General features: G+C 36.0%; 5 protein-coding genes across 9 annotated transcripts in view; 2 read left to right on the plus strand and 3 right to left on the minus strand.

Moving 5' to 3' along the window:
* The window catches only part of LOC119079921 (cyclin-dependent kinase 14), a 109,910-nt gene extending 105,794 nt beyond the window's left edge, over window positions 1-4,116 (plus strand). For all 5 annotated transcript variants that reach the window (XM_037188016.1, XM_037188018.1, XM_037188019.1 and 2 more), the window contains one exon: window positions 443-4,116. In XM_037188016.1, the coding sequence (XP_037043911.1) occupies window positions 443-507 (65 nt within the window). In that variant the 3' untranslated portion in view covers window positions 508-4,116. The remainder of the gene's footprint in view (window positions 1-442) is intronic.
* Window positions 4,117-9,734: 5,618 nt separating this feature from the next.
* Window positions 9,735-10,932, minus strand: LOC119079923 (UPF0545 protein C22orf39 homolog). The gene is made up of 3 exons (XM_037188022.1): window positions 10,770-10,932; window positions 10,038-10,251; window positions 9,735-9,968 (listed from the first exon to the last, which is right to left on the minus strand). Exons 1-3 carry the CDS (start codon window positions 10,854-10,856, stop codon window positions 9,790-9,792), a joined length of 480 nt encoding a protein of 159 aa, XP_037043917.1. The 5' UTR covers window positions 10,857-10,932; the 3' UTR covers window positions 9,735-9,789.
* Window positions 10,933-11,948: 1,016 nt separating this feature from the next.
* Window positions 11,949-16,317, plus strand: LOC119079920 (RING finger protein 10). The gene is made up of 7 exons (XM_037188015.1): window positions 11,949-12,612; window positions 12,695-13,271; window positions 13,334-13,441; window positions 14,390-14,576; window positions 14,686-15,322; window positions 15,388-15,656; window positions 15,722-16,317. Exons 1-7 carry the CDS (start codon window positions 12,540-12,542, stop codon window positions 16,046-16,048), a joined length of 2,178 nt encoding a protein of 725 aa, XP_037043910.1. The 5' UTR covers window positions 11,949-12,539; the 3' UTR covers window positions 16,049-16,317.
* On the minus strand, window positions 16,240-17,671 carry LOC119079922 (18S rRNA aminocarboxypropyltransferase). The gene is made up of 4 exons (XM_037188021.1): window positions 17,397-17,671; window positions 17,085-17,322; window positions 16,917-17,014; window positions 16,240-16,609 (listed from the first exon to the last, which is right to left on the minus strand). Exons 1-4 carry the CDS (start codon window positions 17,602-17,604, stop codon window positions 16,332-16,334), a joined length of 822 nt encoding a protein of 273 aa, XP_037043916.1. The 5' UTR covers window positions 17,605-17,671; the 3' UTR covers window positions 16,240-16,331.
* Window positions 17,672-19,308: 1,637 nt separating this feature from the next.
* On the minus strand, window positions 19,309-25,311 carry LOC119079925. Its single transcript, XM_037188024.1, has 13 exons — window positions 25,140-25,311; window positions 23,777-24,100; window positions 23,539-23,711; window positions 23,282-23,479; window positions 22,691-22,834; window positions 21,859-22,635; window positions 21,497-21,673; window positions 21,211-21,436; window positions 21,015-21,157; window positions 20,483-20,694; window positions 20,340-20,421; window positions 19,754-20,272; window positions 19,309-19,691 (listed from the first exon to the last, which is right to left on the minus strand). The coding sequence occupies exons 1-13, from the start codon at window positions 25,246-25,248 to the stop codon at window positions 19,419-19,421; spliced, it is 3,357 nt and encodes a 1,118-aa protein (XP_037043919.1). The 5' UTR covers window positions 25,249-25,311; the 3' UTR covers window positions 19,309-19,418.
* Between the last annotated feature and the right edge of the window lie 1,530 nt (window positions 25,312-26,841).

Raw genomic sequence — 26,841 nt, forward strand, 5'->3', positions numbered from 1 at the left:
ATTTCCAACATGTTCATTGACATTTTCGTTGAAGAGTCAAGAAGCCACAAAAAGATCGAATTATCATAGGTCCGGGGTAAGATCAAGAGATATTTCAATTAAAATTCCCTTTACGAAACAAAAAATCACATTACGCGTTTTACATCGAACACGTCCATCCTCAGAATTCGTAAATTAATTTTTTCTTTGACTCCTTGGCTTGCTGTATACGGCTCTGACTTTAAAAGTGGCCGAATATGTAAGGATGTTCCGGATTAAGAGCTGTGCTCCGTTTTCTCTCAATATTGTATTGCAGATTAGTCGGTCAGGTAGCATACCAATTTTAAGCTCACCATTTTTCTTGTGCATTCACCGAGGCTTTCATATCCCATTATAATCGATTGTCGTTTGTGGCTTGCCAGTGCATTAAACCAATTTCTTTTTTTTTTGTTTTACCTTCCAGAAACATCAATATTCACAGTAGAAGGTGTGTACTTGTACCCAGAACCGAATCGCCCGAGCAAATGAAAATTAAAGCAAGGTTTGTCTTTGGATGGAGTTCGTTATTATTGTTAACTACGAAAAAGTAAAAGAAAAAAATATTTTAAAAATCTAAGAAATGAAAACTAAAACTAAAAATTATTAGCAAAATTTTCAAGAAATATTTGCCATCCACTGAACACTAAAACCCATGGTTACACAATTTTGTGTATGTAAATCCCTGGTTCATTATTTTTTTTTGTTTTGTTTGTTTTAAAAAAAATTTTAATTATAAAAATTGTCAAAAGAAATACATTTTTTTATTGAATTTTTTTGCTCGTGTAATTCAAACTTAGATTCATTTTTTTAAATTAATTTTAATATTTTTTTTTTAAATGGAGTAATTTGATAGTAATATGATGACTAGTGAAAAGGATTTATAGAGAAAGAAGGAAAAATACGACGCAAGAAAGTAAAACATTAAAATCGATTGAAAAAGTAAATTAATTAAATCGAGAGACAGAGGAAGAGAGAGATAGAGAGAGAGAGTAAATTATAATTATATTATTGCTCATTTATATAAAAGAAAAAAATGATAACATAAAAGGAGAAAAGTTAAATTAGTAGACGTAATCAAAAAAACAGAAAAATAAATTTAAATTTAAAATAAAAACAAAAAAAATTATTAAAAAGTGATTTCACGACGAAGAGTAAAAACAGAAAAAATTAAGAAAAAAAAAGATTTTTATAAAAAATTGTTTTATTGAATTAAAATAATTTAAAACAGATGAAGAAGAAAACTTTTATATTGATGTATATTCGATGGGTGGACAAGAAAACAGATTAAATCGCGAAAATATAAAATCAACTCAAAAAATAAAATTTAAATTGAAAAAGAAGAAGAAGATGAAGAGAGAAAAATAAAAACTATAAAAGTGCCATGAAAAATAAGAAATAATTAAAAAAAAAAGAAAAGAAATTAATGAAAATTTAATTAGTCGTAGTGAACATTTTTTTGATTCGGCATGCTAGAAACAAGGCCTATTACTGAGTTTGTGACGATATAAAATTAAAGGTACACATGTTAGACTAACAAACAGAACGGAAAGTTAAACATCCCGGTCAATAAATCAATAAATTCATCAGACATTTCCCGAAAAAATAAATAAATTTCTACTGAGACTTGTCAATGTATCCATTTTTGTTGTGTGACTCGTACTGCAACGACCTCGACTTAGGACCAGTAAAAATTTATATTCGAATTAAATTCTAAATATAAATTGTTGGAAATTCTGTCAACTCAGTCCACTCAGTCAACATTGTCGCTTCTCGAACTTCTTCGCCACACAAGGTTAACGACCAGAACCGCCACACTACTTGATTTGTTCCACTTTTACCGATTTTATCGGACCAACTAACTGGGAACTCTGCGACTCATGAAGTTATAAGTATTGAACTTGTACACGGCAGAGACCTTTACTAAATGATGCACAAGTAGAATTTTGTGTTCAACGTTGTAATTCATTGAATGCTCCGATTGTTGACTAACTAGCCGCTCCGTATGATAGTTACTGTATGCTGTCTGAGCAACGAATGATCTCAACATTAGTCTTATCGCTACTTATTTATACAGAAATTTAAACTCTATTTAAGAATTAGATGAGACATGAGAAAGTGGCGATAACCTTGATGTGATCGAATTTGCGATTAATTCAAGTTATGATTCTGGTTATCCTGGTTATTCATAAAATGCGAAGAGCGCAGAATTTCTTTAACCATTAAGCACTCTGATCTACTGTGACTTTGACGAACTTAAATTAATGGGCCGTTCAAAATTACCAGTGACGTTCTTATTAGTAAAATCAAAATACAAACAAGAAAACAAAATCTGTGAATTTTTGGTTGATTTTTCCGTTTTTTCGTTACGCCTCATTATGTTGGTTTTTTATCATTTCTGTCGGACTCATGCTTATTCAGCCGATAAACGAAAATTTTTGTGTATTCATAAAAATTTATCCATACCATTTGCGGGGATGTCTAATAGACATTGTCTATCTCCGATCATTCGACATTCAATCGTTAAAGCGTTAAAATGCAATACAAAAAATAGAAATAAAATTTAAAAAAATATTCCGAAGAAAACAATCAACTTAAGTATAGATCGTAACAAATTCGTAGCGTAAAAAACAAATAAGGAAAAGAAAATAGAATTTAAAATAAACAAAACATCGAAATTGCTTAATAATATCGTCGATATGACATTGCGATTTTCTAATACAACTTAATCCTTTCCGATTCAATCGTACGGACACATCTTTCTCGGTAAAATTCGTCATTTCATCATTTACGCAACCGACATCATTAACTGTATTTTTCTACCACCCGCAATTCTCTACGAGCATTTAACATTAAAAGAAACGTACCACTCAACAAAAGAAAGCCAAAATACTTAAAAACGATAAACATTTGTATAAGTAACAAAACACACCATTTAACGTTAAACAAACAAAAAAAATCTCTTTCCTCAGGGATTGATCGAACTCTTAAAAGTAGCAAATTGTTTTTTATAGAATTAAGATTCCGTAAAATCGTCGTTAAATGTGGAAACGAAATCTCGATAAATGCAATCGATAATTTCGCCACTCTGTTTTAGTTTGCTGGAAGATTGGATTGTAAAATCATTAATCAATTGATTAAGGAATGCAATATACCGGTGTTAGGTGACAATGCCAAGTTCCAGTTTTCAGGCTTTCGCTATCGAAAACTTCTTATTCGAACTATTGCTAAAGAACATACGATAATCAGTACCGATGGTATCGTAGAGAAGGGATTGATATCGCATTCCATTTTTGATTGATTGATAAGCTCCAGTAAATCACAAAATATATCGTTTGCACCATTAATCGAAGGTAAAATCATTGAACCATTGGTTAACAGAAAGAGAAATTGATTACCAAATATTAAATCAAAATCAACTTTCCCGTTACAATTCTAATTAAATTGTACACCGAACTCTGTTTAAGATCCGTATCAAAATATAATCTTTTAATTCGCAACTCTTAAAAATGTAGTAGAAATTTAAAAAATAAGCAGAATTCACCAAGATTTTTTTTTTTTAATATTTTGAGTTGCTTCTTCTTCTTTTTGTTTTCTTCACATTCACTCGAATTTTTAATTAAAAATTTTTATTTTTGTCTTCGTCAGATTTGCCAGTTTTAATTCTTAATCGTATGAAACAAAATGCCACATCCTTTTCGGCGCTTAAAAGTTTTGAATTAATCTAAAAACAAAGGAAAAAATCTTTTATCGATTAAATGCAATAAAAAACATTAAATTAACAAAAAATAAAAACAAATTTTATTCACCTAAATTAAAAGTTGAAAAAGAAAAGAAAATTTAAAGAAAAATTAAAAAAAAAACTTTGTAGCAAGCACTTTAAACATAAAATAATGTGATATTTAAAATGAAAAAAAAAATCGATTTTCAGTGAAAAAAGAAAAACACAAATTTAAGTAAAACAAAGAAGAGAAGAAAATTTTATTATAGAAATCAAAAATAATAACAAAAAATGTAGAACGTTTTACGTTTTAGTTTCCACTTTATTAGTTTCCAAAATGCAACATATTTTCATGGCGAAACGAATTTCTTCATGAAAACGCAAAAACAAAAAAAATGTTTGGAAAATTCGTCGTGTCTCTATAAATAAAATTTAAATACAAAAAACCGAGCGCTGTTTTGTTTACATTTTTATTTATTTAAGAAACCTCCTTCTTCCTTTCTCTTACGTTCAATAAACCAATTTAATCAGAGACAACAGATTTTTGTTGTTTTTTTTATTATTATTTCCATTTTTTTAGTCGGTATTCTTTTACAACGACAAGCTTCTACTTCATTATTTTTAACAAATATTTCCGATATAACGTGATGGGACATAAGAATGTGATAGAACCTTATCAACGTGATTGCAGCACATCAGTACCACAATCATCATTCACTAATAATGTCACCCTTATCTCAATGGTTCAATAGCTTCCTTTACATCGCGTGAAACGTTAGAAAAAAAAATGTTTAAAAAATCAGATTTTCTGGTTGCATGTTACGAGAGATTTACTCTACTAGAATCCTACGTCTCTTGTCACATTTAGAACTGAAATTGACCGTATTTGGACCCAAAACAGAACTGGGCAAGAAAAAGTGCGTTTGCTTCCCAACAAATCATGGGTTCAATAGTGTGGATCAGGAACATGTGACCTTTACAAAAATCGATGTAACGACTTTTTCAACTCTTAGTGGAAGGAATTAAAGCTGGAATAAAGACGAAATACGTTGGACTCTGAGTCTAAAGCTGGCATTGGAAGAATACACTTCTAAGACTATTATAGTGGTATGAGAAAGCATTCACAATGATTTCTTTGTATAAGGGAAACACACTGGAAGAGAACGAACCTGTCTGTACCAACATTCCTTATCAGTCTTCGTTTCAGTTTTTTTTTATTTATTGATTTTTTTCGTTAGCTTTTTAGTTTTTATAATTTACAAAGCGCTGAATTAACAAAACACCATTAACAATGCGGTTCTCACCGAATTAGAGATGTTAGAATTTAAACGAAAAAAAATCCAAATAATTAAATTATCCCAACCAGTCGAAAGTTTAAACAAAACAAAAATTTAAATAGAAAAGTAGAAAAGTCAAAATTGTATTTAGTGAATGCGGCGAAGATGTTCAGAAATGAAATTCATTTCCTGAATTTGGATCCATAGAAAATTGAACTATTTGTAGTGTAAATCAAAAGGAAATAAGAAAACTCTCTTGGAAACATAAAGAAAAACTTAGCGTTGCCTCAATAAATAATTTTCTTTGTTTTTCCCTCTATAATGACTAGTAGAATTTACTGTAATTAAAATAGAAAAAAATCAAATTTTACTTAAATTTATTCAAAGTACTCACTTGTCTGTCCAAAAAAAATGAAGGAAAAAGAAGTAAGAAGAAGATGGAAACTAACCAACCGCAAAGCTTTTATCATTTTACAATCTATAATATACACTAAATGTGAAGCAGAACGAAAAAGAAAAACAAAATCCTAAAAAGCAAATAAAAAATTGATTTACGAATTTGCACACAGCACGTCCCGAAAATGTAAATTGAAAATTCGTCCATAGTCTTTAAGAATTTAACAAGGAAACATTTTTTGCACAACCAACGATATATAAATTAACAAACAAACCTAAACAACACAAAAAATTTGCTCTCCATGCCAATATTTATTTTTTGGAACCAGCTCTTCTACACATACCTATCTGCATGCATACAAAACTATGCCACTAAATTTAGCCAACTATACTTTCACTCGCTACATATCCTGCGTCGTATTCCGAAAAATAGCCTCAGCTCAAAGATCAAAGTCACGGATATGAATCTACATAATGCATGTCCGTTTGGAAACTTTGAGTCGAACCTATTCGTATTTTTTGGGGCTATTAGTGAGTATAAATTCACTTTAAAGGAATTCCCCCTCTATACACTTTCCATATGAATTCATTGATTTCGGTCAGTTTCTCTCTCGGTTTTAAGATTCAAGATTGGGGCCCAATACTATTTTTATTCTACCATCAACAGCGATGGAGATATTCTGTGATAATATCAACAGTCTAGCAAAATATACGAACGTATAGATTGTATTCACTTTGAAACAAAGTAGGAATCTTTCGATGTAATAAATATAATATTCCTGACTGTCTTACACTCGAACACTAAATACATTATATCGAAATTGGAATTCTTCAGTAAATGGATGAGACGGTATTTATCTATAGACAAGAAATGAATTTTATTTTGATTTAGTAAATCAGGCTCAGACTATTTTGGAACGAAAATAGATTTCAATTGAACGAATGAAGAAAGGATTGAACAAAATAAGAAAAATTAAAAAGTTACTGGCGCGTTTGCAAAATATTTGACGAAAAAGTCGGAAGAAAATGTTAAATTTTGTTTTCTATTTAAATATTGTAAAAAAAGAAGATGGAAATTACATTTGTAAATAAAATATTAAGAAAAATTTATCGACGAACAAAAAAAAACTTAAGAAAATAAATGTATCTTTGTACATATACCAAATTTGCCTTCGTTTCTTTACTTCCATACGAGCTCCAAGATTTTCTCTTTAAAAAAATCCTATCGAAATCTACTGATCGTATCCCATTTAGGGAAAGGAAACCGGAAGTCTTTCGGTTTTTGGTGATACCGGACCCTGTAATACCGGTATTACCGGTATTTCATCGAATTTTTATTTCTCGTTAAATGCCAAAAATAATCGAAGAAATTAATGTGTAGAATCATTTGAAACAGTTTTTCATGCTTGTTATGGGAACCGAAATTCAAATTGACATTTTTTTACTTTCGGCTCTCATAACAAGCATGAAAAACTTCATACGTCATGCGAAAGTGAAAGGTCCTTGTGACGTAAATAACTATTCATGCAGATTACTATTTTGAATACTTCGTTTAGTTTGAAAATGGATTTCATTACTTCATTAGGACACTTTCTATAAATACAGAGAGGGAATAAATTCATTATGAGGGATTCTTTTGAAAAACAGCCTACCGAAATCGGACGCATTTTCCAGTGGACTTTTTTATATGTGCCTAGAAAGGACTTCGCAACCTTAGAACCCAAAACCACTTTCAAAAAAATTCTTCGAAGCTTTTGTGACTGGTGGAAGGTGATCAAAAACCGAAAACTTGCACTTTTCTTACCAAAATTTCTCCGGGTACACGAGCCGTACATGGTCGTGTGGGGTGTCTTTACTAAGGTAATCACATGTACTATTGAGCCGAATAGAGACTCATTGGTTCTAAAATTAATCCACACTGAAATATGTGCAGTTGAAGTTTTCAAAAGAAAACTTGCACTTTTCCTACCAATATTTCTCTAGTTACACGAGCCGTACATGGTGGTGTGGGGTATCATTTGAAAGGTAATTTTATGTGCTTTTGGGCCAAATAGGGTCTTATGGGGTTTGGATGCATATGCGATGAAATATGGGCACTTAAACATTTCAACTTCTCATATTTCATCGTAGATGCTTTCAAACCCCCATAAGACCCTATTTGGCCCAAAAGCACATAAAATTACCTTTCAAATGATACCCCACACCACCATGTACGGCTCGTGTAACTGGAGAAATATTGGTAAGAAAAGTGCGTTTTTTGTTCACCTCGCACTAGCCACAAAAGCTTCGAAGAATTTTTTTGAAAGTGGTTTTGGGTTCTAGGGTCGAAGTCCTTTCTAGGTACATATAAAAAAGTCCACTGGAAAATGCGTCCGATTTCGGTAGGCTGTTTTTCAAAAGAATCCCTCTATATAATATCTTCTGTTGGGTCTAGGTCCTCATTTTCTTCTTACAAAAAATAAACGAGAGAATATCTCATGTAATTTTCAATGAAAAAAGACCTGTATCAGACATAGTTCCATTTTGTATCACTGCTTGATAGACGCTTGGTATAAAATCAATAGTGTTGACTTTTCCGAAAGACTCCATTATTGCTTACAAACATTCCATATGCGGGACAAAATTCTTAGTATGCTTTAATACTTGTGGATAAAAAGAACCGATCGGTCTTTCCCTATACCCAGAACTGTTTCAATCTTCCACCGGAATTTCTTCTGGCTTCGATGTGATCATGTATAGAAAACCAGACATTACTCACTAGCCGATACATTCTTTTTATGTTTGCCACTCCGGAACAAGATTTTTATTTTCTGTATTTTACGTGTTACGGCATGTTTCATTTTCATTGCCTAATCACGTAAAGCATTATACTTACGAGGTTCCAAGTTGTTAGCCCCACTTATCAAATACACAACTTGGAACCTCGGAAGTAATATACTATAATTCGTCTACATTTGTTCTGAAATGCTTCGTAAAGTTTTGTCAAGGGGTGATAGAAACTGTGAACTGGAAATAGTGCAAATAACAAGCAGGGAAATTTTAGTGAAAGTGAGAAATAGATTTACATTTTGTAAATGACGGCACGATAAAAGTATGTCTCTTAGACCGTTTATCATGAGAATCAATTACATCATTAACAAATATCTAGGGATCACTTCCTTTCAGTCTAGAATTTATAAGACGAAGTATTTTAGGTTGAAATCTACATGATCAGAACGCAAATTCTTAGACATCCCAAGATTTTGTGTGTCTTAATTTGAAAGAAGCAAAGGGTTGAAATAATGTTATACTTCTAGCAAGTTTGAAAGGTAAAGTTATTCGCTTTCATCTGTCTATCTAGTTTATTGATATTTTTTTAAAGAAAGTTGCATTAATTTCGACACCTTTTTCTATTTCTGTAGAAACCGGTATTCAAACTAGTAAAACCGGTATTCGGGATCCCGGTATTACCGGTAATGTATTTACCGGTTTCCCTTCCCTAATCCCATTTTACCGTCTGACTTAGACTCGGAACGGGTCGATTTTGATCTGACCGGAACCTGAAACAGTTGACCTGAAAAGATTCCTTAACTCGACCAGATTTACCATTGACCTGACTAGACTTGAGATAAATTTTAATTCGAAATATAAATGGAAAATATAAAAATTTAGGTAACCTAAAAACTTGCCTAAGGTCAGGTCAGGTTATTATTAATACTCGCCGGGATGCAGCTCGAACATGAACACGGCAGCACTTTACGTGACTACGGCGTTCAAATGGATTCGACGATTCATTTGGTTCTCAAGTTACGAGGCGGAGGACGCGGATGTCTTGAGCTCGAGTTAAGTGAGCGTGGTGCCATCACTTTTGGTATAGAATCGGAACGACAGTTTCGCGAAGTTGATATCCTCAAAGATGATTCAATTCAAATTGTGCCGTTCGTTGTTGAACTGCGGCTGGTCGTCGTTCCTTTGCTTTGATTGAATTGAGTGCAACCGATTAGTATCTCGACGTTCACCTTTGTTTCCATTTGTAAGTCCACCATAATAATTCAATAAAACATAAGATTCGAGTTATATAGTTTTTACCTCTTATTACCATCTTAGATAATGGTAAAGTGATCAAGAACCAGCTTAACATTCTTTGGCGTTTCAAATATTAGTTCCTGTGCACGTTTCGTTTTCCTGCTTGTCCTCAATGTCATCTTGAAACCTAGATTTTCTACTCAATGTCTCGGGTCTTGCATTCTATTCGTACCCACTTTAGTCATCAGAGTTGGAATTTATAAAGTTTTGGGTGGTTCTGGAGAAGTGCCTCTTACATTGAAATTAATGAAAAACCGACATTCGCTTTCAAAAATCTAAATTTTACTAGTTTCACTCTGTCTTAACTTTTATCGGTCACATTATCGTACACAGATACCGTTCACCAATCAGCTGAATGTCTTCACCTTTCTCCTGACGCGACTTCACATCCAATAAAGTGTTTTCATTCCGTTTTTGTAGCCATTCCGGTAGCTCCCTTTCCCAATTCGGTGGAGGTGCCTTGCGTTTCGGCCAAATATCATTGTTAAAATGCGCTAGATGTTGAAGAAATTTTGATAATAATACCAACAATATCTGTGATAACCACAGAGTGCATACTCTACCTTTTAGTCTTGTTCGTCGTCGATCCTCTTCACTATGGATCACTGCCTGTGCCGCTTTTAGATCTTTCTTTTCCTCATAGCGACTGCAATTGTCGTAGTCGCGTTTCCATTGCAGACAATCTATGGCCTCTCCATGAATGAAATATTGATGGAATCGACCTTTGATGCTTTTACAGTCATTGTATTCCTCTTTGTACAAAAAACAAGGTCGTATCTGGAAACATAACAACATGATGATAAGTACAATGCGGAGAGATAAATGATGCGATACATTTAAAGGAAACAGCTTTCAAAGATCGTCTTTTGTTATTCTTTTAGAAACGGCTGGCTATTCATCAGTTATGTTATAATGCAAATATAGCCTAAGCCTACATAAGCGATGAAGATTTCAGGGATTTGTTCTCCGAGTAAGAGATACACACTAGCGGGGGTCAAAAGTCTTAGAAACCGCTTTAAAATTATCGATTTCTGAGACTTCTGACCCACCCTAATACACACTTGTCGTTTGAATAAAATTTGACTGGAAGCGAAATCAAAACTAATCTATTACCCACATTACCCTTTAAAAACCCTGTGCATCTTTTCAAAGACGATAGGTAAAAAATCAGGCCCATCGCCCTGTCGTTTGGAAGGATAAAAAGTTCTGAGACTAATTACAATTCATATTAGAAAAGTTAAATCACCACCTTTGTGGTTTTTGTTGATTTACAAGAAAAACAGAGAATGACATACCGTCCATTTATTTTCATTTACATATTCTTCGGTTGGAGCTGTAGTTTGCTCCTCCGATCTTTCTAAAACTTCAGCTTTCACAGACATTTTTAAGAATTTACAAGTTTGGATTTCAAAATAGTGTGTTGATGTAGATTATGAAAAATATTTGACATTTTGCTATGAAAGAGGAAAGTAAGGTACCGACATCTAACGAGTTCTCTTGGCAGAGATGTGACAGTGATATTGACAACAACATTTTTTTTTTAAACACTTTTTGATCAGTTGAATTTAACTGATCTCGGGCCACACGTCCAAATCAACAATTATAATCAGAGCGAGAAAACCGAAGACTGGTTAATTATATAGTGTTAAAAGAGAATGTCAAAAAGAGTGTTCAGTTCACCTATCGAGCTCAGTTACATTAACTGGTTTGTTCATAGAGTTAAACTCGAGAGGTGGCATGGTGGCGCTGTCGATTTTTTACGTATCACCCAATGGTGGCGCTGTCGATTTTTGACGAATCACCCATCGAAACCAGTTAAGCAACTGGTCATTTTTCTCTCTTATACGCTCTTTTAACACTGTATAACTTTCCTTGGGGTACTTGTCAAAGTATTTGCTTCTCTTTCAACATCTCACGATGCGAGTGAGAGGCACGAAAATCAGTTTATTATAACTTGCCTTGGGGTATTTATCATTGTTGCATATTTTCATATAAATTCTCTATCATCATAACAGTCTATATAGTGTTAAAAGAGAATGTCAAAAAGAGTGTTCACCCATCGAGCTCAGTTAAATTAACTGATTTGTTCAAAGTTAACTGGACTTTTACATACAATTTTTGACGTATCGCCCATCGAAACCAGTTAGGCAACTGGTCATTTTTCTCTCTTTTACGCACTTTTAACACTGTATAGACATTTAAGCAGAGCCTACATCTCGATTTTTTTTATTCTTCAATGTACCTGGTTCTTGGGAAAGTTCTCATTGCCTCATCGAACTTCTTTTTCGTCAATATAGTGTTAAAAAAGCGTAAAAATAGAGGAAAAAACCAGTTATTTAACTGAGCTCCATGGGTGATATGTCAAAATGAGAACTCTCTTTTAACCAAGGCTGTATATAATACTACTGTATAAAATTACAAAAAAAATCGATGAGTCTAGCACCCAATAATTTTGTTTTTTATGTCTCTGCTCAATATACCATCAGTGTCAGGTTCACCAACGTAACAAAAGCTCAGTAAGTGTCCCACAAAAATAGAGTATAGTGTAAATTTTTTCGTAGTTTCTTGTCACTTTTTTTCCAAATCTTGTTGGTGAATGTTCGTAATTTGATTATCGCTGCACTCAGCGTTTTTAAGTTTTGCCATCGAAAACTTTTCTTTTCATTTCGAAAGTTTATTTGTCCATCCGATTCTCCAAAATACGAATCGCGGTTTGTGCGTCCGGAAAGACCGAACAAAAGAAAAGAAAAAAAAATCGAATCAAAAGCGTGAAACGTAGCGATCGCGAACCATCTTTTTTTCTCGTCTCGAAAAATATTTTCGACATTTTTTTACGTCAAACACAACCAATTGTGTCACATTGAGAAGAATATCTGAATATTCTTCTGTCTTAATTGCATTGTATAATCATGGCTAACTAAATAAAATGTCTAAACTCAATTCGAAATCCGCTACTCCATTAGGAGTTTTGAACCAAGCGCAACAACATTTCAATAAACAAAATAGTGCACCAATTGGTGCCATCACATCAGCAATTTTAATTAATTTTATTCAATTCATCCATAATGGACAAGAAAAACAATATTCGTTTGAATCAGAACTCTGCAAAGGGTTCGCTAACTGAGAGGAAAGGTCAAGGTAATTTCGAATCGATTCGACCTAAATTCGTTGCACCGCCTATCTAAGTCCCGAATTTTTTTTTTTTTGTTCTTTCTCTCAGATGTATCTATTGGAAAACAGTGGCCGCGTAATAGTCGTCGCCGTGATCCAAAATCAACTGCTCAATCTAGTAGTGATTCTCCTCGCAACAACAATCATAAACCTCAACCGAAAAACAATTTCGACAAACGTGCATCCAACGGCCGTGGTAATGGATATCAGAGAAGTGCTGGTTCGTCAGCACTTACGCCGAGCACCCGACTAGACGCCGATGATCCCATCGAAGCGGAATTAAATTCTGTGTATTTGCCTGGAAGCAAAAAACAAAATCTGAACCATTTGCTAAACTTCAATTATACACCACGAGAAACGGCATCGAATTCGGTGTTCCAACGGACCGGCTATCATCGCCAACCGGGACGTCGCATCAAGTATAACAAGGAGCAATTTTTGCAGGCCAATTGTCAATTCATCATCCGCTCGGACATTGACAAATCAGCCCTGCTGCCGCATTCGATCAGTCCGGATCATTTGATTGACTGGTCATTCGTCGAACAGGTGAATGTTCAAAGTTCCGAAGAGCCGCAATGTCCAATTTGTTTGTTCCATCCGGTCGCTGGCAAAATGACTCGTTGTGGGTAAGGAATGATGATGATTTATCGGTGTTCGTACCGAGATGTTAATTCGATGGATGTTTCAGGCATATCTACTGCTGGCCATGCGTTTTGCATTATTTGGCTCTATCCGATAAAACTTGGAGGAAATGTCCGATCTGCTACGAAGCCATTCATGCAGCTGATTTGAAGAGGTAAGCATTTCCCTTACAACTATAAAGGGGTCTTACGTAAAGTAGATATTATGGGCTGCAGTTAATGGTATGGTCTACTTCAAAGTAGGATTGATTGATTGCGTTACAAGTCAATTTTTATTTTAAAATTGCTTTTCCATTTAAAACAAATATCTGACGTCAGTAACAGCAACGTCTGTTACTCACACATATCTCAGGAAACATTTCTATTCGATAGCCGAGTGGTGCCCATAAAATTTCGTGTTTTTAAATTCGTGTTGCATACGAACAACTACACTCTACCGTGGCACTCTATTAGCTACTATATGACGCTACACATCATGCCGCATGACGGACAGAATATTTCTCTTTGTTGAAATACGTTGCCTAACACACTACAACTGATAACAGACACTCTATCCATAAATATTACCTTGGTGTGCTATACGGCTGAATTGAAAGTGAAAATGTTGAATTCGTGTCGATGAAAAATGTGTCCAATGATGGCATCTGGTCGTTATTTTCTCCTTGGAAGCTTCCAAGGTTCTGGTAACCATGAATTATGGCTTCGAGTCACTTCTGAATCCATACGAAAAATCCTTGGCTTTAGTGGTATGTACGTGTATGGCCTGAGTCATATAGTCTCTGTGTTAGGTTAACTGGTGTCCAAACATCTGTCTCAGGAGTCGGGTAGTTTAATATTCATTATTTCGAGGAGCTTTTTTGATACCGAGCGTCTCGGTTCCTGTTAAAGGGAAATCGTTCTTGAGGAATCTAGAAACCCCAGTGTGGACGTAAGAACCGTTACTTCGGTAAGCGAATTTGATATTGAGGGCTAATCGTTATTATCAAAGTTTGTCTATTTGGGTTGTAGTACAAATTCACGGTGAAAACACAGGATGTGGAACGTTTTGATTCCAGAATTTTCAGTTTGGCAGCTTTGAATTTTCTAATTTATTGTCTTTTCAGTTCAACATCAAAACCATATCGGAACTTTAAAGTTGGCGATTTTGTCAGCATGCAATTGATGTGCCGTGAAAAATGTTCGCTCAAAGTGAACAAAGTGGGCAAAGTCAAACCGGACGGATTTCCTCACATTTCTGGCGATGCCGATGAAATATTACACTCAAAATTGGTGTTGGCCGATCCAAAGGAAGTGAGTGATGGGCGAAGAGATTTTTTTTACTTTTTCAATGATGTTCTGTCCGTTGAGTTCAGATCATTTTGAGTCAATTTTAGAAATTCAAACTTTGTGTCACTTTCAGATCATGGGAATAATTGAACGTGAACGAAACGAGCTGAATTTCCAACTCGAAACCGATGGACCGGAGTGTCCAGAATCCATTTTCGTTCAACAAGCACTGGAATTATTGAAAGAGCGAGAAGCCAACACCGTCGCCATGATGAAGATTGTCATCCAGAAAGAACCAGCCATAGCTGACGATATTCATACAAAACTTGAGAAATTAAGCGTCGATGCGGACCCATTCGTTCCTATCACTGCCAACTGCAAATCGACTCAGGAAACCATTGTTGAACCAGCTGATAAGCTAGTTGATAGCACTACGGAAGACGAGGCGAACATGATCGTACAAGACCTCGATATCACTCCCGTGTTCAACGATTCGAATTACTTTTACTTTTATCAATCGCGCGACGGCCAACCATTGTATTTGCATTCAATCAACGTCCGAATGCTTCAAATGATGTACGGAAGTTTGGATCGAGCTCCGCATGTCATTGGCGGGAAAATTGTGCAAAAGGAAGTTTGTTCAATGACCGAAGAGCTGAGAAAACGTCTAAAATACTTGCAACATCTTCCTGTGACCAGCCAATTCGAAGTAGCCGAATTATCGCTTGGAAGTGAATTGGTGTCTGAAGAAGTTCTGGGCGTATTCAAAGGTTAGTAGCAGACGGTCAAGTGCTTGCGGAAAAGGATTTTTTTCTAATTTGAATTCCTTTAACAGACGAAATTGTAAAACGGCAAAAATTGCGTCAACGCCGTGCCCGTGACGAAAATCGTCGCGAAGTAAAAATCAACGAAGTCAACGAACGTCAAATCGGAAAGATTTTATCTCGATCCGCCAACATTGATGTCAATTCTGATCGGCAATTTCCATCCTGTGGTGGCAATCCACCACTGTTCAATGACCGAGACGATCCGCCGTTGCAGCTATTATCTAGCAGCAGCGATTTGTCAGTATCGCCATCTACATCTGGCACATCATTTGCAAAGGTTAACCAATCGATCCCTTCGATTCGCCCTCCATTTTCTCACAGAAAACTTTATCTTCCACTCAGATGCTTTCTCAACCGAAAAAAATCGAATTGTGGCCGTCCCTCAATCCAACACCGAGTCCATCTTGGAATTCAGCTGGACCGTCGGATGGTGCTATCAGAAAGCAAACAATTTCCACGCGATCGTCGTACAATGCGTCCGATGATAACATTGACGATGATGACGATATGGCTGCACCGCCAGAATTTCGATCCGATTTCGGTACAGCTATAGCTGTTGCATTGGAGAAACAAATGTTCCAATCTGGCGATGGTAAAACGAAAAAGAAGAAACGAAACACCGTTTTATTTTCGACTGGGCTACCAGGACGCTCCTTTAAGGGCAATTAGTCGGAGACGCAGAACGAATTAAAGACAAAAATTTCGTTCCAATTTATTGTGTCTCGTCTACATTTTCTAACAATTTACAGCTTTCACGAATAATATTCATTAGAGCGACGAAGCAATATGCTTCGGCTATAAAATCTAATTTGATCTAAAAATGAAAAAGAAACTTGAAAAAACTAAAACTTTTGTGCGAATTGGGATTAATCGTTTCGGGGGAATATTTTATTTTCATCTTTAACCAATTTACTTTACAATAAAAATCCGTACAAAAACCAAAAACTGTGGACTACGTTTTTTGCGACACCGCTGCCGACGCACCTCCATTATCGTCCTCTGTCGGCTCTTCACTTTCATCCGATGAACTACTGGATTCGGGATAGTAAGATTCGTTTCGTCGTTTGATTCGCTCCTCCTCTTCGGTTTTGATGTATTCGTCCTGAGCTTGCAGTATTTCTTTACTGTCCTTGCACGCAGCGTATTTGTCCAATAACACTTGGTTTAGATCGATGAACGAATGTCCCCAAGAGAATTTGCTCAGGTACCATCTGGCCTCGTCTTTCAAACCTTCAAGAAAAAAGGGATGGAAATTAAAACCATTTGAATAGAGTAGAGAGAAGAGAGACTGTGTGTGTACGTGAATAGGTGATTTTCCAGATTTCTTTCTAGAATTGTAATTGAGCGCAACTTGTTGAAACTTTAGGGTAGAAAAACCTCAAAAATTAGCCGACGATGAAAATTGTTAAGATTGTTAAGAACGATTGCGCCCGAGGCTACCAGCAGTACGAAACTAAAGGAGCAACTAATAGCTGGATCGCTCAATCACTCGCATCTCACTTCTCATAATTTATGCTTGTACTAGTCATGCACTCACCAATGATGTACATTGCCGCAGCTAAAGCCTCCACACAACTCAGCTTACAAGGTCGACCATAATTTATCGGATTAGCTGCAACTAAGAACGGAAGCAATCTGAAAATTGGAAAATCTGCCGTTAAACGAATTTCCGGATTGACGTTTGGCTGTTTAGTCTGTGTCTTACCTCGGATGATTACTTCGCATTCGATCGAAAGGAGTTTCATCCAATTTCGCCCATGAACAATCCACTACAGCCAAACCGAATGATTCAATGATGTCCCGATCAGCTGGACTGACACAATGCGTACCGACTGGAGATAGTACCAGACCAGGGAAACGTTGCCCCAAGCGTAAATTGTCTATCAGTCCATATCGTGCCAGTTTTCTGCCGGAACATTTCTTTGGATCGCATTGATTCAAATCTGTTCAACGAAAATGAAGATGACCAGAGCGCTAATTTGGAATGTAAACAGCCAGTAATTAGCTCTATTCTCACCCCACATTGCAATTTTGAATTGTGGTGGCGATCCTTCACTTTGTTCATCATCGTCAGACTGTGATGAAGAATCAGATCCGGACGATGATATGGCCAGATCCGATGCCCTTTCAGCTAAACTTTTGTGCTCATTGTGTCGATGAGGTCTGCTTCGATTCTGCTTCTTTCGATGGTTTTTCGAGCCGGAATTTCTATTCGACTTGCTCATAGTTTATGTTTCTGAACTGTTTCAGAGAAAATGTAAACATAACCAAACAACCGAAACACTTGCTTTTTGACAGCGATGACACTTTAACAGCCATCTGTTGAGTGGGAAGCAGAAATTACTTTAGCACTCTGGATTCAAATGTTACAATCTTACAGACCATTAAATCATCTGTTAACGACAGCGACGACAACCAAAAACGATGAGGTAATAGATTCCCGAATTATACACTTGTCCTATATGAAATGTTGGGGAAAATGCATATTAAAAATGACCTAAAAGGCTCGATGACGCCGCCCAATAAGTTTTTGATGTTAAAAAGTTGACGTCAGAACGATGGTCATCTGGAAAACTTTTAAAACGCAAACAATCTTTAAAAGTGGTCGACGTAATTGTCGATTCCTTTTCATTACAATGAAAAAATTAATCTCGTAAAAGGAACCACATTCTTAAGGTGAAGGACAGCCAGGTTCAAAAATAAAAATCAAATCAAATTTTCTGAAATCAAATCAATTTGATGATCAAAGAAAAAAGCGTGATGATCAAATCAATTTGATTTTTTAGAGTGATCATCATGATTTCGAACTTTTTTTCGATTTTTTTTAAATTGATATTCGAACTCGGCTCGGCTTAAATGAACAAGAAAATACAAAACAAATGAAAATCAAGAAATTGGCGTTGATCATCACGCCCATAATTTGGATCAATCATCAAATGTTGATGATCAATTTTTTCCAAATCAAATCAAAAAATTTCGAATCCTGAGGACAGCAATGAAAGTATAGACCATAGATCAGGTATGGTCTGTTCATACAAACCCATGAAGGTGAGTTTGAGTTTGTTTATATGAAATCGCTAGGCATGTTCGATAAATCATTCGATTGATAAAATATCGATTATTTCCTTAGAATCGATTATCGATTTTTTCAAAAAATCAATATCAATCGAATGTTTTATCGATAATCGATAAATATCGGCTGATAATCGGTAAATATCGACTGACTTATCGATTATCAGTCGATATTTATTGATTATCAGTCGATATTTACCGATTATCGATAAAACATTCGATTGATATTGTATCGATTATTTGGAAATTTTATCATCGATTTTTCAGTGAACATGCCTAGAAATCGCTATGTCCTCCGCTCCATACAAAGTTTGACATTCGGCCAGGTCATAGCAGTGACCAAGCAGATCGTAATTCGTTGTCAATGTTTTTTTATTATCGCTGTAAAGGGTAATCGTACCATTCCTCGGACAAGAAAGAGCAACTTGGACACCTATTGTTCGTTTATTCATAAACTTTTTTTTAATGAATGAAAGACCAATATATGTCCGACGACTCATTCTTGTCCGAGGATTGGTACGTTCACCCTATAGCAGTGGTGAAGTGGCCTACATTTATACATCACTTATACTTAAAAGTGACCTGTATTGTAATACGGTATAGTCGTCTAAAATAACGTTATGCCGTACAAAATAATTGATTGAATTTTCTTGAGAAAAGTGTGTGAAGAGAGGGAAATGCATTAATTGCTATAATAAACTAAAATGCAACCCATGCATAATCTGTACTTGGGTGGAGGTAGAATGACTGCCAAAGGTCCTAAATTTCTTAGATACTTAATAGAAGCAGCTTAATTCGGACATGTAGCGTGGGTTCTATAGTTGAAGTGAATGAACTGCTTGCACCTAAAGTTTATACAAAGAACATTTATTTACGCTTAAGATTTAAAAGCTTACGACGTCGTACGTACAAAAAGTTTAGAAAGGTTTTCAAGTTTAAGTTAATCGAATTATCGATTCTTTATGTATTAATTAGCGTTCGTCGACGTTTCCATTACGTTGGGTGACGTTTTTATCACGTTGACCAACGGTTCCAACACGTTTGTTGACGTTTCCATCACGTTTGGCGACGTTTTCATCACGTTCATCAACGGTCCCTTCAATTTTGTTGACGTGTCCATCACACTGGACGTCCTTTCCTTCAACCACTTCGGCACCTGTCCATCATCACGCACAGAATTTCCGCATTCAATGCTGTCGTGTCGTATAACTTTCATAAATCGTTGACGATCATTTGTATACTAAAATTATGAAAGAAATTTAATGAATGTGAAATCCATCAGACGATTTCGCAACAACTCACATTCGGGTTGAACCCGTAAAGCACGTTTGCTAGGGGACAGTAACGCGCTGAAGACACATCTATAAATAGTTGACATTTCTCTGACATTCGACGGATGATCGGATAAATCAATGTTGCAGCCTCGTCGTCCATTTGTTCCAAGTCAATGAATGCCAATGGAGCCTTTGAATACTCATTTAAAGCGGCGAAAAGCAGCCAAGATGTTCGTAAGCGATCCGCCTTACTCAACGCTTTGAAAGCAATGGAGTCCCCGTCGATTTTTATTTTAAATGTCGCGGAATTGTGATTGTTAACCAAGTCAAAATCAAAACTGAGCTCGTAAACAATGTCGTCGTTCGGATGGATTTCTTTACCAATATCATTCAATATTGTGTTGATTAGCATGCTAGCATGCTTGCATTTGTTGAGGATGATGCATCGCAGGTTCTTGTACCGTCTTTCCGAATTTTCTAATTTTGCTTTAGTGGCACTATATATCACATTCATTTCCGTTGCCTTTTCTTGACATAGATCTCGTACCTTTGTAGAAGTAAAACATGGAAAATGGTGAAAAACACAGAAATTCTTTAGTGCTGGTAGTACTTACCGCATACCATCCGCTTGTCGCATAAAAAACGTCTGGATCGAAAGTGTCGTTCATGTCACTGAAGTTGATCTGCATCACCAGTCTATTTCAGCGGAAGAAAATTTGAAAATAAAATTCCATGTGAACCATTGAGAGTGACTTACGGGTCTATGTAGATCCCATTTTGTATGTCTTGCCAAAGTGTCCGTGGCTCCGTGATGCAATCGACAGTAGTCCAATCTATGTTTGCCTGATGGGCTTGTAGGACCGTTTTTATAGTCTTGTATTTGAGTGACTTTACTGTTTGTAGCAAATTCTCATGTTTCAATTGAAGTTGCGCAACTCTCATGTTTAGCTGTATCATTTGCTGTTCGCTCTGCAAATTTTTTTTTCAAAGATTTTATGAGTCAGTTAGGACAGATAAGAAATCGATTTGAGGTACAGGAAAGATTAAATCAAATTCATCAACTAATCGAAATAGAACAGTCATTCGGTCAAGTAAGTGCTGCTGCTTTTCTTAACAGTTAACCAGATAATAGATAAAACTTCGGCAGCTTTTTCGCGTGTCTTTGGAATACTTTTTCAATTTCAGATACTTTCACAATTGGTTGACATTGCTAACGCAGCATAACCCTCACACAAACACTCAAGTTTTTTTTTTCGAGTTACCTATCGTGTCATTTCATTCTTACATACCTCTTTGATCGTTTTGTTGTGTTTACCAATATCCTGTTCATTCACAGCAATTTTTCCTTTCACTTCGATGTATTTTCTCAGTCCATCTATTTTCGCTAACAAAGACGTAGCTTCTGTTGTGAGCCGCGTAATTTCATCTTGGGCTAACAAGGAAAATGAACAATTTAAACAACACAAAATGTTCACCTTTGAATACCTGTAGTTATTTGTCCATTGATATGGTCCAGTCTGCGTTGTTCGGCTACCAGAGCATCAGCATAATTTTGCACGTCCGGTGCCTCGTACGGTGCATTTATTAGAAGGTGCAGAGCTTTCATTCGATCGTTCTTGTGTTGCTGTTTTTCAGCAAACTCTTGTTCGAGCTTATCCACTTCTGCTTCGAGAGCGGTGGTGTTGGACACTGGTGGCTGACGTGGTACATTCTACAATTTGCGATTATTTTGTATTTTGCTTATTCATCGGTGGTTAAGCTTCTAACTCACATCTGTTTCCATAAATGTGAACGTAAATTCGCTGAGCTTACGGATTGAATCTTCCAGGCGTTGACATGACTCACCGAATTCCATGCGTTTCGGTGTCTTTCCAGGTTTGATATATCTTATTATGTCAATTCCAAAGCTGTTACGAGCGTACATGTACCGACCATCCAATGAAGCAACCTTTAGCAACGATAAGGAATTTAATTATTTTTTTACTTACGAGGAAAAGTGGAAACGTCAAGCTTTCGCGTTTTGGCAGAGACTGTTTCACTCTTTTCGCCATTAAACTTTACATGCTCAGGTCGTGCGAATTTAATGAAATGTGTCCACTATTAACTCGGCTAACAGGTGAGTATGAGACTTACATATTTCTTTGTTCCATGTCGGAATGCTTCCTTGACTTCGTGACCGGATTCGACGCTGTAGATCTCAAGCTGTTTACCCAAGTAAAACATCAGCTTGCGACGGTTGTTATCATCGATATGTTTGTGAGTGAATGTACAGTAGTTCAACCAATGGTCCTGTGGTGCCACATACCCTACTCTGCTTTTCGGTTCTGGTAACTCACTGAGCACCAAAAATGTCACATTCGGATACCATTCCGCGTACTCCTTTTTTAAAGTATCATCCATGGATACAGTCGTGTCTTTGAACAATACGATCACAGACGAATAATCCTCCAAAATTGTATCGATGAAAGCCTGGTGCTGTTCATCAATCGCACGTAATGTTCCATTTAACAAGAAACCTTTGTTTTGAGGAATCAACGAACGTAGCTTCTTCAACTTCAGTTCGTCGTTCGATGGCATGTACGCCTTCGGATGAAAAATGTTTCTTACCGCCGCATTGCACTTGGCAAGTATTTCTTCAATGCTTTTCGGTTCTGCCATTTCCTTCATTTTGCGCTGCGGTAAAACTTGTTCGAAAAAATTAAAAATTTCGTGCTCGTTCTTCATCTTTGTCAACTCTCCCTTTTTCAGTATTAATTGTAGTTCAATTTTGTCCATATCCAATTCCTCGCTGCCGTGGAACATGGGATAGAGTTTAAGCAAACCCGCTCTTGGTATCATTCTACTTTTCCAGTATGTTCCAGATGCACCCTTCATGAATGTTATATTCGATTCGGATTCGCTTTTAAGTCGCTGCCAAAAGAACAGATTTTTTTTCATTTCAATCAAAAGAATTTCTGGTTTTTACCTCGAGCTCTGTTAATAGCCTGTTAGCCATTTTGAAACGCTCCTGTCCTTGCACCAACGAACGTTCAAGAATCATCTTACGTATGCTCAGTATCAATTTATTATCTTTTACGTCCTGAGGCGCGACTTGTGATTGCTCAAGTTGCTGTTAAATTAAAAACGGTACAGATTGGTTTGGTTGCAAGTAGTAATAGAATGAGCTCAAGGCAGGGACTAACTGTCTATAGAAAGGCGCCCTAATAAGAAAAGTTAATCAAAAAGGGAAAGGTGCAATCGTATCTGCCAGAATGGGCGGACTAAGACTTTGACGAGTAAACGTCCCTACTAAAAATGAATGCGACTTAACGGCTAGCTATCGATCTGTCATCGGAAACAACGTCGAAAATGGACGTTGCTAAGTTGAAATTTCTGTCAAGACTAATGAAGTAAAAGATTCTGCATCAAACACATAAGAAGAGTAGCAGACGTAAAATAATATATTGCGATACCCTTGCCGGTTGAAAAAGGTTTATAGAACTTGAACGTTTAGTTCACGAAACACTGATGGAATATTAAAATTCTTTGCCATAAGACAATGCAATGTTACACTCACCTCAAGCATAGCCTGATTATCTCTGACTTTTCGATTGCGAAGTTCGCTTTCTCGTTCAATGGTCGCCTTGAAGTTATGAATGACACCGCTCAATGCATCTAACTGATCTTGCACTGTCGCCAATTCGGTTTTCCTTGCTACTCTTTCTGCTTCTTCACGTTTCAAGTTTGACATTGTGTACGCAGCAAATTCGGCAGCCTAGAATGATGCTTTGTTAACAGAAAATTCGTTCGCACATAATTAATCGCAGAGCTTACGTGTGACTCTTGAAATTCTGGTAATGCCTCATTCAGATTGTTTGTGCCATTGATCAATCGACTGGCATACTTTTTGCAAGTATCCACATTCTTCTTCAATCCGTTGATTGCACGAAAGTGCTTAACCGCAGCATTAGTTTGTTTTTTCAAACCGGTGATAGTACTCATCAAATCTGTCGGTGAAAAGCACTCTTTCTTGAACCTGTTCATTCATAAGTCTATAAGTAGCAACGCTTACCGAGTGGTCGTGACGCTAGCATATTGCAAAGGCCGTTTGAACTGTCGCAGAACAGCATCTGCTTACCCATATCAAAGTCAAGCATTTTTAACTTGGCCTGATATGCTTCTTCGTCAACGGACATAGTATTGTACACAAAGTATTGTTCGTTTTGGTTCAATAGCTTTCGTTCAAAGATGTAATCCTTCTCATTGTATTTCAATGTGAGCACTACATACGTAGTATAGGCAGAAGTATGTTTGAGATCCTCATAATGAGTAACTGAAAGTTGTTCAGTCGTAGCGCCTAGTCCAAAGAAGATTGCTTTAGCGACACTTTTCTTCGCTGAAATAACAGAACAAAACACGTTGCTTAGTAAAAGAACAATTTCCTATATCGACGGCAGTGGCTCATTGATGAATTTACTTTGTTTTCTTGTTCGGTGATCGATTTTGGTCACGTTATAAGGTAAGCGAGGGTATAGCTGACCGTGCAGGTGTACCTGACCAGCTACATTATTTATCAGTTTTGGAAAATAATTACAAATGAAAATACGCAAATTAACGTTCTAATTAATCTTTAGAGCCTAAAGATTAATTTTTTCATGAAAATAATTCGATTACTATGTTTACTTATTTGATAAAACCATAAAATGAAACCATTGCACCATCTCAGTACAAAGTTGCACATTTCTTAAGAAAATCGTAAGATCGGTGTGGTCTAATTTAAGGTTTTTATTGACAAAAGAATTATTAATGGACAAAGTTTTGGTGTTTTTAGGTAGTAAATAGTTCGACAATTAATATTATTAACATAACTAGCGTCTAAAAGTTAATATTTGATTAATTACATGGTGGTCAAAACATTGCATCAAAAATATGCCATGTTTGTGTAGTTGACCGCACCAAATTCCGTACATTTTTCTTCATGTGACAAATTCACCTTCATGTGCATTGTTGTGTACAAAATGATGTGATTAAAATTCGTTGATATTTTGTGTTTTTATGAGTTTTTATCATTGAAATTGGTTAGCGAAAAATGTGAAAAATGTCTTAATTTTGTAGCGGTCAACTACTGCAACAAGACTGGTCAGGTATAAAAACATCCGTTTTTTAGTGGTCAGCTACTGCATCAAAAATAGTGCTTCAGTAAAATCAGTTTTTTACAATAAAAATGAATTAATTGTCAATATTTCTGATATTCTACGGAATGGGAACAGATCAAATTAAATTCTGACGAAGGAAAAACTTAGCTTCACCGAAATTATCCTGAGATACTGATGACCAAAGTTGAAAAATTGCTTAGCCGGTCAGCTACTACCTCGCTTACCTTATCCAAATTTATTTCAGAAATCTCTTCAAATTTATCTTTAAAAAAAACTTACCCGTTACGAACAGTCCAGCCAAAATGTTTTGTTGAACAAATTCTTTGAAAACAGCTGTCTTTTCAATGTTATCGAAATTTGTTATTTGAACCTCTGTGATGCGTGCCATATTGAGAAACTTATTCAGAATATGTGCTAACACAACGGAAACACGTTATAGAGTGACCAGTTTATCAAAAATCACAATAGAAAATGTCAACAGAAAAAGTATTGCAATGAATGCCCTCACAATCCATGTTATGATGTCGCTTTTGACGAGAAAGTTTGTAGGATGATTTTTCGGCGCAATACAGACGCAGAATTTTAATAGTTATTTATGCACCTGAGTGATAAATGCCTTTTTAAAAAAGCATTTATCATCGAGTTGTATACAACATTTTTCACAATAAAAGCAACGGAAAGTTCTTCTTTTCGTCACTTGTTGCGAAAAAGCCAATTTCAGCACTTGTGTGAAAGAATAGATGCTTGCTTGCCGGCCGTTGTGTTTGCAAATACCTGCAGCTGCATCACAACTGGATTTTCCGTGTGCTGTAACGTGGAAATGATACCGATTTAGCTAAATCATTTACAGCACATAGTATCCGAAAGTCTGAAAATCAATGTGTACATTCTAAAGCTCATAGTTGCGGCATCCATAGGACACAAACACATTACTTGTGGCCAAAAAATGTTTTTATACCTCTTGCGTTTGCATCAAAAAACAAAGGTTTTTAGTATTGAAATTTTTGAGTAGAGTGTATATGTACCACATTCATGCATCGAAAGCATACTTTTGTCAATTCAACCAATGCATGTTGGGTACCATTAGGAAGGTATGAGAGTGTAGATTATAGGCAATCATTATTTCTGCTCTTCAGTTTCCTTTGAAGCGCCCAAACACCCTTCAAAGTTCACCGATATTTGTCGAAAATCCAATTAGAATTTTTTTGTATATATGAGACCAAAAATGAATTTATTCCCTCTTTTCCCATTAATACATGACATAAGCTTTCCAACGATACCCTACTTGCCCATGGCAGCTTTTCCGTTTGGGCGCAATTTTTGTAAGAAAAGCACTATTTTACGAAATTGGTAGACCTCACATCAGCTTACAAAGTGTGATAAAAATATTCTGACACCGGATTTCATTTCAGGTGATCGAACTTCATCGAAACAGGTCAAAAAAGCTTTATAAAAAAATCGGTCCGATTTTTGGATTCTGTTTTTCAAAAGAATCCCTCTTCATTACTTGATTTGATCTAAATAAGACATCGTCAGCGAGCTCTTTCTTGTGGTCATTGTCGATAACATCATGAACATGAACATGAAGGCTTTTCCATTTCTTTAAAATTTGTATATGCCGCATTTATGAGACGGCTTCAGTTATTTATGATTCGTGTTTCATACAACCAGTACCGGACTGGCTCGAAAAAGCCCATCGGGGGCTCCATGCAACTCAATTTAAAAAGGCCCACAAATTAAAAATTCTCATACAAAAATCCAAAAGGCCCATCGGGAATTCCCCGAATTCACCATATGGCCAGTCCGGGCCTGCATACAACGTTTCATCCTGAGTTTTATGCAATTCAGTGCGCGAATTCCTCGCGGACATAAACAAAACACTCAAATCAAATTGAAACGAGATTTGAACCCCAGACCTCTTGCGTATGAAGCAAGCGTTCTACGATATAAATTAATAAAGCACCGGACTGATGTTCAACTT

Source organism: Bradysia coprophila, unplaced genomic scaffold (genome assembly GCF_014529535.1).
Source record: "Bradysia coprophila strain Holo2 unplaced genomic scaffold, BU_Bcop_v1 contig_350, whole genome shotgun sequence".
Taxonomy (NCBI): domain Eukaryota; kingdom Metazoa; phylum Arthropoda; class Insecta; order Diptera; family Sciaridae; genus Bradysia; species Bradysia coprophila.